This window comes from Oxyura jamaicensis, chromosome 3, assembly GCF_011077185.1.
Source record: "Oxyura jamaicensis isolate SHBP4307 breed ruddy duck chromosome 3, BPBGC_Ojam_1.0, whole genome shotgun sequence".
NCBI classification, from domain to species: Eukaryota; Metazoa; Chordata; class Aves; order Anseriformes; family Anatidae; genus Oxyura; species Oxyura jamaicensis.
In genome coordinates, this window is record NC_048895.1 from 2,290,586 (window position 1) to 2,304,486 (window position 13,901).

The 13,901-nt window shown below is 39.4% G+C and overlaps 1 protein-coding gene across 1 annotated transcript in view; it reads right to left on the bottom strand.

The window, feature by feature from the left end:
- Positions 1-13,901, bottom strand: part of EFEMP1 (EGF containing fibulin extracellular matrix protein 1) — a 49,104-nt gene that overhangs the window by 4,845 nt on the left and 30,358 nt on the right. The window contains exons 5-8 of the mRNA XM_035320833.1: positions 7,973-8,095; positions 4,578-4,697; positions 1,732-1,851; positions 206-325 (exon numbers count right to left, since the gene is read on the bottom strand). Of these exons, the coding sequence (XP_035176724.1) occupies positions 206-325; positions 1,732-1,851; positions 4,578-4,697; positions 7,973-8,095 (483 nt within the window). The remainder of the gene's footprint in view (positions 1-205; positions 326-1,731; positions 1,852-4,577; positions 4,698-7,972; positions 8,096-13,901) is intronic.

Consider the following 13,901-nt stretch of genomic DNA (forward strand, 5'->3'; position numbering starts at 1 on the left):
TCTGAAAAACTTAGAGTTTGAGCTGAAAGATTCAAATAAAAGGAATTAATATAAAATGTACCGTCAATCATCAAATGCATCAACATCTTTTGCTAGCCTAACAATACTGTCATGAAATATAAACACTTTGATAAGCATTCTTAGGCTTATGTGAAATGGTGTTACCAGTAATGCAATATTGGGATTGTCAAGATGGGGCACTTACCTTGACATGTTCTGCCTCCTACTACCTGGTAACCTTCAGGGCAGACACATGAGAATTTTCCTGGTTCGTTGACACACTGATATTGACATATGTAACTGGAAGTTCTGCATTCATCAGTATCTGCAGAGAGAAGAACTTAAGCTTATTTTTTTTTTAACATCTACCTTTCTACAAAACTAAATATAACAGCTAGATGCTGCTTCCAACAGAAGAAAAATTCTTCAAAAAGAGAAAGCTCTCAAAACTCTTAACTTACTGCTTAACACCTCAAGGTTGCAAACTGAAGGTCTGGATGTACTTTTTATTTTTTTATTTTTAATGAGAAATTTTAAATTTAAAAAAATGAGAAATACATTTATTTGAGGGAGTAGAAGGTAAATTAAGACTTCGGAACAAATTTGGGAAAACCTCTGTAGAGAAAATCCATAGTTCTAGTATTCTAGAAGAGATTACTTCCACAGAAAAGTAGATGTGAGATTAGCTAGTGTAGCAAAACTATTGTCTTTGTGCCCTAATGGAGCAGCTCTTTGGGAAAGAGGCTAAAGTCTCTTTTTAGTCTTCAAATGTTATCTGATATATGCTTTTCTTCTTCTTAATCCTTGTGTAACCATCAGCCCCTTGCCAGAGAATTGTAGCACAAAACTGATTTTAACACTGTTACACAGAAATGAAATTAAACCAATGAAAGCTAGAGAATGGCTTGGAAAACAGCGTACCGCCCTCCTAGTACCTCTGAGCCTTGAGCCCAGCTCTTGACTTTTGTCAGGCATTATACTGAAGGCTGCATAGTGCTGCTCCCTGTTCTGTTTGCTTGCAAGTAGGATTAGCTTAAGAAGCTTGGAGAGGGAGCATCTGTAATAGCTCTGCTGGCTTGTTCGGGAGGGCAGTGGTAAACCAAAAAGACCTCTTTGGCTCAAAGACTGGTAGAAGGGATATGGGCTTTACGGGTGAGATCATCGTGTCCAAAGGGAGATTAGAGGAATCCTGTGGAGGCACTGGCAGAGGAAATAAAGTGTTGATTGTATAATCATCAGGAGACATGCTGTTTGTATACACAGGCTTGAAAGCACCTCAAAAGCACAACTGTTGTTTCCTTACAATCAAATTTAAGGTCTTTATTTTCAGACGAACCTAACAGCACACAGAATTTCACTTGTTCTTTGGTTTGCATTCCTTTCCAATTCATTTAATGGTCATCAGCATTAGACCACACACAATTGAAGTGTTTGTGAAGTTTGTGAAGTAAATATTCAGAAGCCTTACTCTCTCTCATTCTCTCTCTGTTCTCTAGTAATGTCTGTCCTGTTTTGTACTTACTGTTAATGAGACACCTGAATGCAGCTGCAGCTGCTAAGGTGTGTATCAGCAATGGTATTTGCAACATTAAAATAAAATTGTCTGATTTTTTTTTGGCTACAACTCGCTCCCACATTGTGTTTCCACTTGAATTGTATCCCTTAGTTCACAGAGACTTCTGGGAAAATAAATCAAAAATGGTTGCTCTTCTAAGAAAAATAATTGCTTACCTTCACAGTTGATTCTGTCACTGCTTAACTCAAAGCCTGGGTTACACTGACAAATGAAAGAACCCAGTATATTGTAACACTGTTGTGCGCACGGGTTATTGGCATCACATTCATTTATGTCTGAAAAGAAAAATTACAGATCTTTATCTTTTGCACCTAGTAATTAGGCTGATTAAGTGGATTACGTCTGGGCCTAGTGCTTAGCAGAAGCTCGGTTGACTATATCAATACAGGTCTGCAGTCCCTGGAACAATGTCAGATCTATGCTTTACATTCCATGTAGAAAAAGTATTTTTCCAGGAATGAGAGTTATTCTAATGTGTAATGAATTCTTCCAATAATGTTTAGTGTGGCTATTAAACCTCACATTCCAGCGTCTTTTTTCAGGTACGAAATGCCAAGTCTATAAATAATTGATATAAGGAACACATACAGATAAGACCTCTCAGCATGCAGTGGTTAAGATCTGAGCTATTTATTACTCCTAAAATTTGTTCTTTTAAATTCCTTTACAATTATAACATGAGCCTTTTAAGCCAGTATAGTTTTGCAATGCTCCAAGGCCTAGACCATACAGGGAGGGGGGCGGGGGGCAGGTTTCTGTGCTAGATTTTTCATCGTGTGCCATCCGAAGAACATACGTGAGAACACGGCAATATAAGAGAAGCAATTTTAATACGAGGTTTATGTAAGCGTAATCACCTGTGCAATTTACAGTGCTTATTTTTATAGGCTGCTAATTATTGCTCCTTTGTCATATGCTAAAATCTACAGTGAATTTTCCCTTGTGTGCCTTCCCTGCATATTTTTCCATTCATTTGTGTTCATCGGCTATACTCATTAGTAGAGAGCTGCATTTTAAATAATTTTTGAATTCATAGCTTTTGCAAGTCCATGTAAATGTCAGCGACGCTTTCATCTACAGATACAACTTATAAAACTGACAAAGATGACTAAGATTTGGCATTCACAAGAACTAAACCAATGAGGAGGATATTAATGATCTCTATGATTCTTCTCTTTATGATGAATGGTAATAGGGGAAAATGATTACCAAGCATTTTTTGTTCTTTTAGTTGATTTCTGGCAACGGTGTGAAGAATGTACATCATGACAACGCTACCAGAAGGAATAAGAAGCTAGCCAAAGCCACAATTCCGTTTGTTACCCTTCCAAGAAATATTGACCCACTTTCAATATGTGCAAAAGTTGTAACAAATGTAATCGGTACAGCTGTGAAGTATGACTTCTGCCAGATGACTGTTGCAGATGTGAAAGTCTGTCTTGATGCAGCAGTCACTCTTTTACAGATTTTTGTGTAAAGATTTCCTTTACTTTTTATGGTGGGAGTATGACTTGCTGGGCTGGGAGGCCAGCAGGAATCAGAAGGGATTTCTTGGTGAAGCACCTAACGAACTTGGAGCTTCATATGGAAGTGTAATTGAAAGAAAGTGCCTTACATTTGAGGCATGGGAAGGGGCAAATGACATAACTCATCACATGGTTACACTAAGTCCACATGCAGTATTTCACCTATTTGGTGAAAAACAACAAATGCCTGTCACCACAGTGCTACGCTGTGTGCCTGCCTGTGTATATATAGCCATAGAGAACTCGCAGTCATCTCCATCACCCGTCTCTTGATTTAACGTGGCCATTCTCCCATTCCTAGCTGAGATCCCAATTCTGTTAAGTCAACAGCCAAATTACTGATTTCCCAGGAGCTGGAATTTCAGATCCAGGAGAGTGTTGCATGAGAAGGAAAATTGCTCAGAAAATGAAAGTTTATGCTCCTCTGATTCAGTACTCAGAAGGTGAAAGGATTTAACCCACCTTGATGTGCAAGTTGCTAGGCTATGTATCTCCTACTCTTCCTAAAGCCCTCTGCTTGGAAGCTTGGAAAAAACACAGGGCTAAGCAAAACTTTGCTAGTGCTCAATATGGCTATTCTTGTGCCTTAGCCCAAATCAGGAAAAGAATCTTCTGACTTCCTACCCAGTTTTATTCCAAAACCATGGAAAAAAAATGAAATGGCAACCCAAGTTTTGTTCTTTATAGATATTCTTAACAATGCTCTTGCCTTTTTAGTAGTATCACTGAGAAGTCTGTGTTCCGGAGAATGATCGGCTTTAAGAAATAGCATCCTTCTCCCAAGTATGTACATTTAATACGAACTTTTCAGTACCTCACACTTCAGTAGACATAGTTTCCTTTTTCTTATTACTATCTCTAATTGCGCTAGACCTGATCTCATTTCAAACTTCGCAGCAGCCTTAAGGCTTCCCTTAGGGCTTTACTTTTAAGGGGATGAACGTGGCTTTCATAGTGACCCCTCGTTTTCATTTGTAGTAGTATTTTCCAGAGATTCGTGTTTGACATGTAAATGCTTTTTCATTACTACATTTATCGTGTGCTGAGGATAATTACACTTAACTGTTTTGCTCCCCCTGGTTTCCGTTTCCAGCCTCTGTGTTGTAAAACTGGGAATTATATCATGAAAGCAAGTAACACTGAAAAAGCAATCCACCAGAACTGAAAGAATAATTAAATCAAAGATTAAATAATGAATGTAAGCTTCCAGAGTTCAGTTGCCAAACTAGGTGCTCCTCAGAAATGTAGAAAAGAATGGGTTTTCCATGAGGCTCTGATTTTCTAATTCACCAGTACTTCTCAGATCACTTGCACGACAGCTTCTCTATACAGCAGCTAGTGTAACATATTGATTGGAATTTATTTCCTTTAGTAAGCTGGGATGAAGACACTTACATCACGACTGTGGCAAGTCATGTGTCAGTATTTCTCTACACCAAGTGAGCTCGTGTAAGTGCACGCAGAGAAGTTCTTACCCACGCAGGTGTGGTTGTTGGACGCTAGCTGGAAACCAGCGTTGCACTGGCAATAATAGGAGCCGGGAGTGTTCACACATCGGTGGTGGCAGTATGGAGGCAGGGTGCATTCGTCTATATCTGAGTAATGAAAAGAGAAATTAGCTCAAATGGCATCTTGGAAGTTCAATGCGGCTGTCTTGCCCAAAGAAACTGTAAAGTTAATTGCACTTTGTTAAAAGCAGAAAAAAGCTTATGTGGGGTAGATGTTGCTTCCATGGATATTGTTAGGAACGCTTTGCCCTTTTCTTTAACTTGTGTAAAAAATCGTTTATGCAGATTGTTTTCTGGCCACTAAGATCAATACAAAGGCTAATTTTACTTTTTAGTCAGTTGTCTGACTGTAGTCCTTAGTTTTACTTTGCATAGGCAAAACCCAGGAGGTTTGTTTCTGCTTTTCAGCCAGAAGGTGATCTGTCTCATGGTCAGGCTGACCCACAGAGTGACTGTAACTTGTACCTCATTTAACCAAAACTTCACATGCAGCACACTCAGCTTATATTAAAGTCTTTTATACTAAATCTTTTCAGCTCTGTTAGGTCAAGTCCAAATTTTCCCTGTGAGGACAGAAGATTAGTCGCCCTGAAAAGGAAACAGATGGCTGTGCTTCCACAGGGATTCCCTCAGAAACTGGCTGGGTTCCCTGGGGGCTGCTGTCCCTCCTGTGTGCCTTTGGATACAGCAGCACCAGCACCTTCTGGCTGCGCTCTGGTGCTGAGGAAGGTGAGCAGCCTGGCTGGAGCTGTGCTATTTCAGGCGGTATTAACTTTCCCCAGACTCTCCCTGCAGATTAGCCCTGGTTGTGAGGTGGAGCAGACTGCCTTTCCAAGTTTCAGCATTCCTAATGTGCACTGGAGCAGGGTTTTCACCTGCAATCCACTCAAAATGTACAACCATCCCCCCTCCCCTCCTTTTTTTTTTTTTTTTTTTACCTCTGCATTTTAAAAGGCATCCTTACGTTCTGGAGATACTGCCTCTGTTTGTCTGCAGTTTTTTTAAGCTATGCCGCAACGCTGATTGTGCATGTATGTGCAGCAGTTGTCTTTAGTTGTGGCCTGCTTGATCTTGGTAGAGAAATCCGTGCTGTGTTCTGTACATGTACACAATGTGAGATTTCAAAGGCTCAGCGCTCAGACAAATAATACCAGTGTTCACTGGAACAAAGAACGGCACTTCCCATATCCATGCCAGATCTTGAGTTTCCTACCTCCAGCTGTTTCCACCATAGATGTGTTTAAAAAGAGGCCAAGATTTTTTATTTTTTATGACGAGGAAAGTTTGTTTTAATATCAAGTGAAAAAATAAGCGTTACAAGTTAACTCTTTTTCTGTCAATTTCGCAGTCACTTTTTGGAGCTAAACTTAGTGAAGTGTTTTGGATGGGTTTGAATGAAAAGGCTTATGCTGGAAAAACTCCTGGCTATCCGTACAGTAGTGATTGTTGCTGTAACTCTTCTGTCACATGGCAATTCTGAAGCAGAAATTGAATATATTGGGAGGCACAGCAGACCTCTTGCATCCTTGACTTTACAGGACCAAGCTCTTACAAATTGCTGTTTAAAGATCTGGTTATACAATACAGGCATATAAGCAATGCTTTACTTTTTAAGCTTTGTATTTATGCATGTAAATGCTTACAGGATCAGACTCTAATTCAGTGGGAGTTCTCCTTGCAGTATTAGGCTCTTGTGCACATCAGCTCCAAGCAGATCCAAGGGCTGAGTGTAATCTAATCAATTCTGCCAAATCTTCTGTTTGAACTAATGCTGGAAGACAACTCATTCTATCTTCAATCCTATGTTTCAGAAAAGACTAATTTTGTGATAGGTGAACAAGCAATTTCTTTTAAAAAAAAAAATAATCAAAGAAATGGTTAGTGCATTTTGATAAAAAACAATGAATTGTTAAAAACGAGTCCTTTTCTTCCTCCAACTTGAAGCCAAAAAGGTCTGGAAAAATGTTGTTCAAATTTGAGAGAAACATTTCCTCCCATATGGAGAACCTCTATCAAGATCTGGTCCCAAGAACGTTTTCTGGCGAAGTTGTTAAAAATAGATAAATAAAAAAATCCCCAAAGACAGTGTTTATTCTGAAATGCTGACAGTACGAAGTGTAGCGATGTGCTGGTAATTTAGGTCAGCGTGTAATACGTAGCACAGGTGCTGTTCTTGGTTTTGACCTAAATAAGAGAAGGGAAATCTTGCTTTCCTGACCTCTTCATGCGTGGATTTAGATGCCTAACTGTATTCAGATGTAGATAGAAGGGTGTATCATACTGCTTCTTTTGAGCGCTGCAAGATGTCTATTAGGGCTTTCAGGTAGCAGCCTGGGTCTTGACATTAGAAGTGCTACTGCACGGCAGTAATACACTCTTCTAAAAACATCTTTATATATAAGTATATCAGTGACCTGTCAAAGCTATTCCTGTGCCTACATTCCCAAACGGCTCATCCTACTCTCACACAGAGAACATGTTTTTTTTCTGAGAACAATAACAAAACAGCTTTTCTACTAGGCTGCATAGAATCAGGCTTGTGCTTAGAAGAGGTGGTCTTGCATGTCACCTGATGATGTATACATTTGATTCTCCTACTTCATAATTGTTTTCAATATCCCTGACAAACCTAAGGCTGGAGTGCCTATAAAACCATTTTATCCATTGAAATTGTGATTAAGGAGGTGCTAAAGGCTGAAGAAAGACTGCAGGAACAGAGTAATGGCACTTCCACTTTATGTCCCCAAATGAGGATGGAATAGGAAAGATGCAGTGTTTATGCTGCACTTGGATTTAATTTAGTGCTATACTTGTATAGGTCCCAAAGGTGCCGACGGTTGATTTTGGCCCAAGGAATAAAGCATAATGGTTTATAAGTTGCAAATATCATATACCTACATTCAGAGTTTCCATCTCTTTCATTTCTACTCATAAAACCAAGACTGAAACAGACTGTGCAAGGGGCTCTGCAGAGCAGGGATTAGGTCTGTGTGAAGGTAGGGCTTTGTCCTGCAGATCTGGACTCAAATCTCACTGAGGTCAGTGGAAAGACACATTTTACCTTGCTGCTATAGAAGACTTCTGACTGTATCCGGGACATTAGGCAATACCCCAATACAAATAATAAGCACAGTGGTAACTAGTAAGAAAATTAATCTTGTGAAGTTCAACTCTGTGTTGATTATACTTAAAATTGTTTCTAGTTACATGCTTTAGTGATTAATTATTGTGATAAAGCAATTATTCCATCCCATTTTAAAAATAAACAGCTATCGTACAGTATACATACCCATGCATTTTGTTACAAAAGTTTGCAACTTCAGGTAATGAAAGAAGATAATTTAGTCTAAAGCAAGACTTACCAACGCATTGCTCCCCTCGTTTCTGATACCCTGGAGGACACTGGCAGCTGAAGGACCCTCTTAGATTGACACATACTTGGTCAGCTCTACAATTATGGGTTCCTGTTGCACATTCATCTATGTCTTTATAAAAAGAGCAAATGCACTATTAGTCATAGAACTTACTTAGAGTTACCTGTTGAAATGTTTTCCCTAGTTTCAGGCTACTTACAAATGAAGGCAGCAAATCTGAAATACACTCAAGAAGTAATCTCAAAGCTTATTCCATTTGCAGGATGTAAAATGTTATCAGATTTCTATTAGCTTTTAACTGCATTTGAAATCCTATCAGATACGGTTATTCTAAATTATCACTTTTAGTTGTCAAATACCATTATTATTTGTACTTATCATTATAAAACTTTTCACAGATGTCTTGCAGCTTTATGCTACTTAAATCATTTAACTTTATTATTTTTTTTTCCCAAGCTGATTGTTTGTTGCCTGATGCATTACCCTGGAAAACTTCAGCAAAAGTAGTTCATCTGTTTCTCAAGAATGAGATGACTTTTTAATATTAGCACAACAAAATGTTTCTAAGACTGATCCTTTTGCATTGGTTCCTGTACCCCGTACTTTGGAGAGGGACTTGGAATTTGGTGTGTGGTGGCCTTCTCATCAGGAAGAGATCTGCCTCTTGTCATTCCCATGAAAATTCTCCTAATTCAGTCAATCTGTTAAAGTATTTGGAAATAGTGTACATCTGCTTGTATTTTAGCAGTACAGCTAAAAATGCAAAGACCGATACTTTTCTGTGTAATTCAGGTAGCTCTTCATTCACACTAAATGCAGGCTTATACAAGTATAAAAACATCTTGATTTTGCCTATTCATTAGAAAATGCTGGAGGTACTTAAATATAATTAAAGTGCATGTGCTGACAAATAACTTGCTTAAAATGGAATTGCAGTTTGTTTTCTCATCCAAACATCCAAAATGTTAGAGAGCTTTTTATTGTAACCTGACACAGTACAGTGAAAGGACTTTTTAATTTTGGCATTCTACACAATTTGGAGACTCTAGGCTGAATAAACAAATTCCTTAAAACTTATGATCTCTAGTTTACAAATCTCAGCTGACCTCTCTATTTGTATAGGCACTTGGGACGTTAGAACATCACCAGTGGCAGATTCTGGGTGGTGCTTTGGAAAAAATGATGGATTCTTTCACATAGCAAATGAAAACAATTTTGACCACAAGATTCAATAAAAAATAAACCATCAACAGTTTGAATTGATTCTCAATGTTTGTCCTTCCTCAAATGCCCAAATAGTTTACATACATTTTCTTTATCTGACAGGAAAAATAAAGTCCTTTTATGTTAGCCTGCGCTTTGCATTTCTGCACAGTAACAGTCCTAAAGCTGCCGTGCTGCTGCAGGACTTGCTGACCGCATTGTTCTGTGGTGACAGCTGAAAAGCACATTCTCAGGTGTAGAGATTTTCAGGGACTAGATCTGGCTGCCTCATACCAGCCTGACACATCATTAAAAGCTTGAGCCAAAGCACAGTGGAGTCAATGCAAGTCTTTGCAGGGACTTTGCTGGGCTTTGCATGTACTCCTACTTTCTGCAGGAGCTGAAAATAAAAGGGCTATAATGCTCATACAGCTGAAATTCTTTTTTAAGTACACACGCTGTTGCGGATTGTACAGAACAGAAAATTGGATCCATAGCAACTTCATATACGAGTGAGCTTAACATAAGCTAGCTTTCAAGGCGGGTTAGTTACCATACATTAAGTTGTTGTGCAGTCACTTGCATCCGCGGCTTGATTTCTGTTTAGTTTATTTTTCTATGGAATAATAAGCTACTCAGCTAAAACAAAACAAGCTAGATTGACTGATGCACTCAGGATCTTTGATTTCTTTCCCAATGGTAAGTTCAGTTTGAAAGAAAAACAATCCTTCTAAAGTCCATTTTGCCTGCTAGCCGCCTCCTCACTCGGAAACTCTCGGAGGACTTGATGCTGTGGCCACGGCGGTCCGTGTTTATAGGAACAGCCTTTTCATGAGGCTTGTGTCAAGGAGCCCTTTAGGGCTCTCCCAAGCTTCTTACTCCAGTTAGTGTCCTGAACTGGACTGCAACTCAGCTGTGGCTGTCTCTGTATGTCCCATCTGCCTTCTACATGTTATGAAAATGCAGATCAGTATGTGGAATATGCTTGGTGGATTTTATCCGTGCTTTTACTGTGCGCTGTCACGGTACTTTCTGCTATTTTGGCTGTTCTTCTTGGATGGCTGTTTTTGAGATAGTTCCTAGGCTTGTTAGGGAAAGAGGTACGTGGGGGAGAAAGTATTGATGGCAGCCCTTTGAGAACACCACTCCTCTTGTTTTGTGGCCTTACCCGCCTCTTTCCTGAACTGCCTAAGGTGGGAAGCGAAGGTGGACAGAAGAGGAGCCTCTGGCCTTCGCTGGGGAAGGGCAGCAGCCTGGCCTGCTTGGAGCACTTTGCTCACGTCTGTGCTAAGGACTTGCTAATATGAAGGGAAGGCTGATGGCCTGAGGATTGTGTGTCAAGGAAAATACTGTGGGAGGAGAACAACAGGCAGCTATGCTAGGAGGGCTTCAGTGCTGGAACATTCAGTTCTGAAATCTCTAGTATTGCAATAATTACAGCCATGTCTACTATTGTGATTGATACATGGGTGAGGAAGCGAGTGGAAGATTTCAGTGCTGAAAGTGGTGCCAAATGTGAATTGTATTGGTGTGATACCAGAAGCAGCCCAGCCCTTGTGTAAGGAAAGAAGCATTGGTGGATTTTGCAATGTGATGTTGCTGCACAGATCTCTGCATCTATGCTCTTAGTGAGGCCCAAAGAAATATTAAGCTTCTTGGCACCCATCAATGTGACCTTAATCATCCTCTACTAGAGAAACATTTTTTTTTTTAAATTGTCCTGAAAGTTATTCAAGCAATGGAGTAGTGGAAGTCATATAAGGAAGCAACGTCAATGCTTGGGAGGAGGTAGATCAGTACCATTTTTCTCAGGGCTGTTATTTACCAATAGACACAAACACATGCTTTTTCCCCCCATATGAAGTAGCATAATGTTGCACTGACATTGGCAATATTGACCTGGGACTTGCACTTATGTGTTTGTTCACGGTTCTTGAGTAGGTAGACTGCCTACATGCAGTTGTTTAGCGCCTCACTGAACTCTAATCTGAAGCTTTCAGATCGTTTTCTCACTTATGTCCCCACTGTATGAAAGTTGGTAACTCCTAGGTCGCCTTTTCATAATTGTAAGAGCTTGTTTTTCCAGTTTAAATCAGTTTTCCAATCTGTTAGATTCCTAGCTTATTTATCACAAGTTGCACAGTGCCCTCTGATCCTGACAGGGGTCTGGAAGCTGCATCAATTCCTACTTTAATCTGTATCAAATGCAATAAATACTGGGATGAGACGGTGATTACACAAAGCATGTGTTTTTCCTTAAATCTTACCATCTCATTCCATTTGATCTTCCTTGACAAAATCCCTGGACTTAAATGTGACAAGTAAATGGGGATATTGGGAAGCCATCCTTTTGGTTTCCACCTATTGCAAACACCCATGACCAGACTGATTTGATGTGTGTGAAGGCATAGCAAGCTGGGGCAAGGCTGTGATAGAAACTCCTACAGGAACATCACAGAGCTCACCAGCTTTAATCCTAAGAGCAAGATAAATTTGTTTGACCTTTCCTCTCTAGCATGAATGTTTAATAATGTGTGTACGTGCATGTGTGTTTATAATAATTAAAAAAATTAAAACAAGACACTCCACTGCACACACTTGTCTCTCTGGGGAGAGGGTGAGAGAACAAACGTGACAGATGTTTGTCATGTTGCTTAATGCACTACTGGAAAGCACTCAAGATACCACAGTGATGAGTGCAGTATAAGAAACAGATCTAGAAAGAAAATAACGGGCTTTTACAAGCTCATTCTTGAGCATCTTTCATTTGCATCCTCTTTTCCAAATTTAGTGTCATCATGATAAAGTTTGTTTCTGTGTTTCAGCACATGATGCTATAGCCGCAGTTTCTATCTCAAGCAAGTACCTTGTAATCTCTCCCTTGAAAACACTTTCAACTCGTTCCTTGACACCTCTATATAAATATCATTTCTACATATCACACATCTGCTCACCCAGGTAGGCAATTTAAATTACATTGGTAACCTGCAAGGAAAATGATCTTCTCTTGGCATCCTTCTTTCTTTATTTCTTTATATTTTCTAATCTCAACTAATCTTTTAAAAGTTTGTGCTGTTCACTATGGATAAACAAGAGCTGTAGGTTTGTATTAAATTGTTGAAGAACTTGGTTGGTATTTGATCATTGATGCAGACAACATATGAAATATAGATGAACTCTTCAACTCAGCGCATCTAAGATGTTGCTCAAATAATAGATAACTACCCTGTTATGGATGCTGTGACCACTTGACATTTGCTTACATAAAAGACAAATAAAAAAGAGATGTAAAAGGTTGAGTAGCTGAGCTCATGACAGCAAAGAGCGCTGCTAGGCAGCTGAGCTCTCCGTTCTCTCTGACCAACCATGCCTGAACAAACACCACAACTAGGGCTTCTCCTCTTGACTTCACAGGTTGCTTCTCAAGTATGAAAATCCGGGGGCCTTTAAGGGAAGCTATCATGAGACAGATGTTGCTTTGAGCCTATGGGTTCTAATAGGAGCTTTAATGTAAATGTGTATTTTGTGATAGAGGTTTAATTCATTCTCTTGCATGTCAAAACATTGCAAAGTGAATCTTTACATCTCTGGTTAGCCAGGCTACCTGGCCTGACCTCAGTGGAGTCAAGATGCATTCAGTTGTGGCTAAAGCCATTTTATTCCTGGACAGTTGTTCTCACATCCTCTGTAGTTGAACAATTTCCTTTGAAATAACTTGGGTGTTTCTATCAATCCTTTTGCAGATCTTACGTATTTGAAAATTGAGCTGGGTTATCTTCAGCATCTTGATTGTTGTAATAATTGAACTCAGATAATTACACAGGCTTTCTGTAGGACACCTGAAAGTGAACTGGTGTTATGGGGATGTCTTTTTAAATGGTTATAAATTTTAAAAATATTTATTACAGTGGTATTGGGATGGAGTGCTTGAATCTCCCTATGTTGCTTATGGGTGTTACATCCAGAATACTACCCTGATAGAAGGTTACAGTTTCAAAATCAAGCATCTGGGGGGTTAGAAAGTTCAGAATTTGGATCCTCTGAACAGTTGTAATTTAGATCCCTTACATATAAGCATTATGACAGTCTTTGTATGCATCTTGCAGGCTTGTTCTCAGTCAGACCTTACCGTTCCCCAAATGGGTTAGTTGGTACCGTACTCTATCCTTGAGGAACACTGTGAGAGTGCAGGAATTACAATGATTACTGCTGCATAAAAATCTTAAGTTAATCTAAAGAGTTGGAGTCAGTAGAGAAAGGGGAAAGGAACATTACCGTTAAGGAGACTGGTCTCTCAGTAAGGCACACTGCTCTTTCAGAAATGTTTATGGAAGTCATTGACTGTACTTTGGTAAATATGGCCATCAGAGCCCCATGACTCATCCTAATATAAATAGTGCCTTTTGCAGTCATCTCCAGGCTCTTTGTGAAGGTGCATTTTAGAATACTTTCATATTGATAACCATCTGCTCATTAAGATGACACTGATTTCCAGAAGTTACTGTTTGAAGTTTCCACAGAAAAAAATGTGAGAACCACGGAGGGGTGCAGATCTTGCTCTTATAGTCCTTCAAAATATAAATCAACTTGCATTTCATAGTTTTAATTCCACAAGCCTCACTAATAGCTATACCCAGTGATTCCCTCATTTTCCAAAAATGTACCCACACTCCCTCTTGAAGTGATTTACACAATTATGTCCTTCCATTGCTGA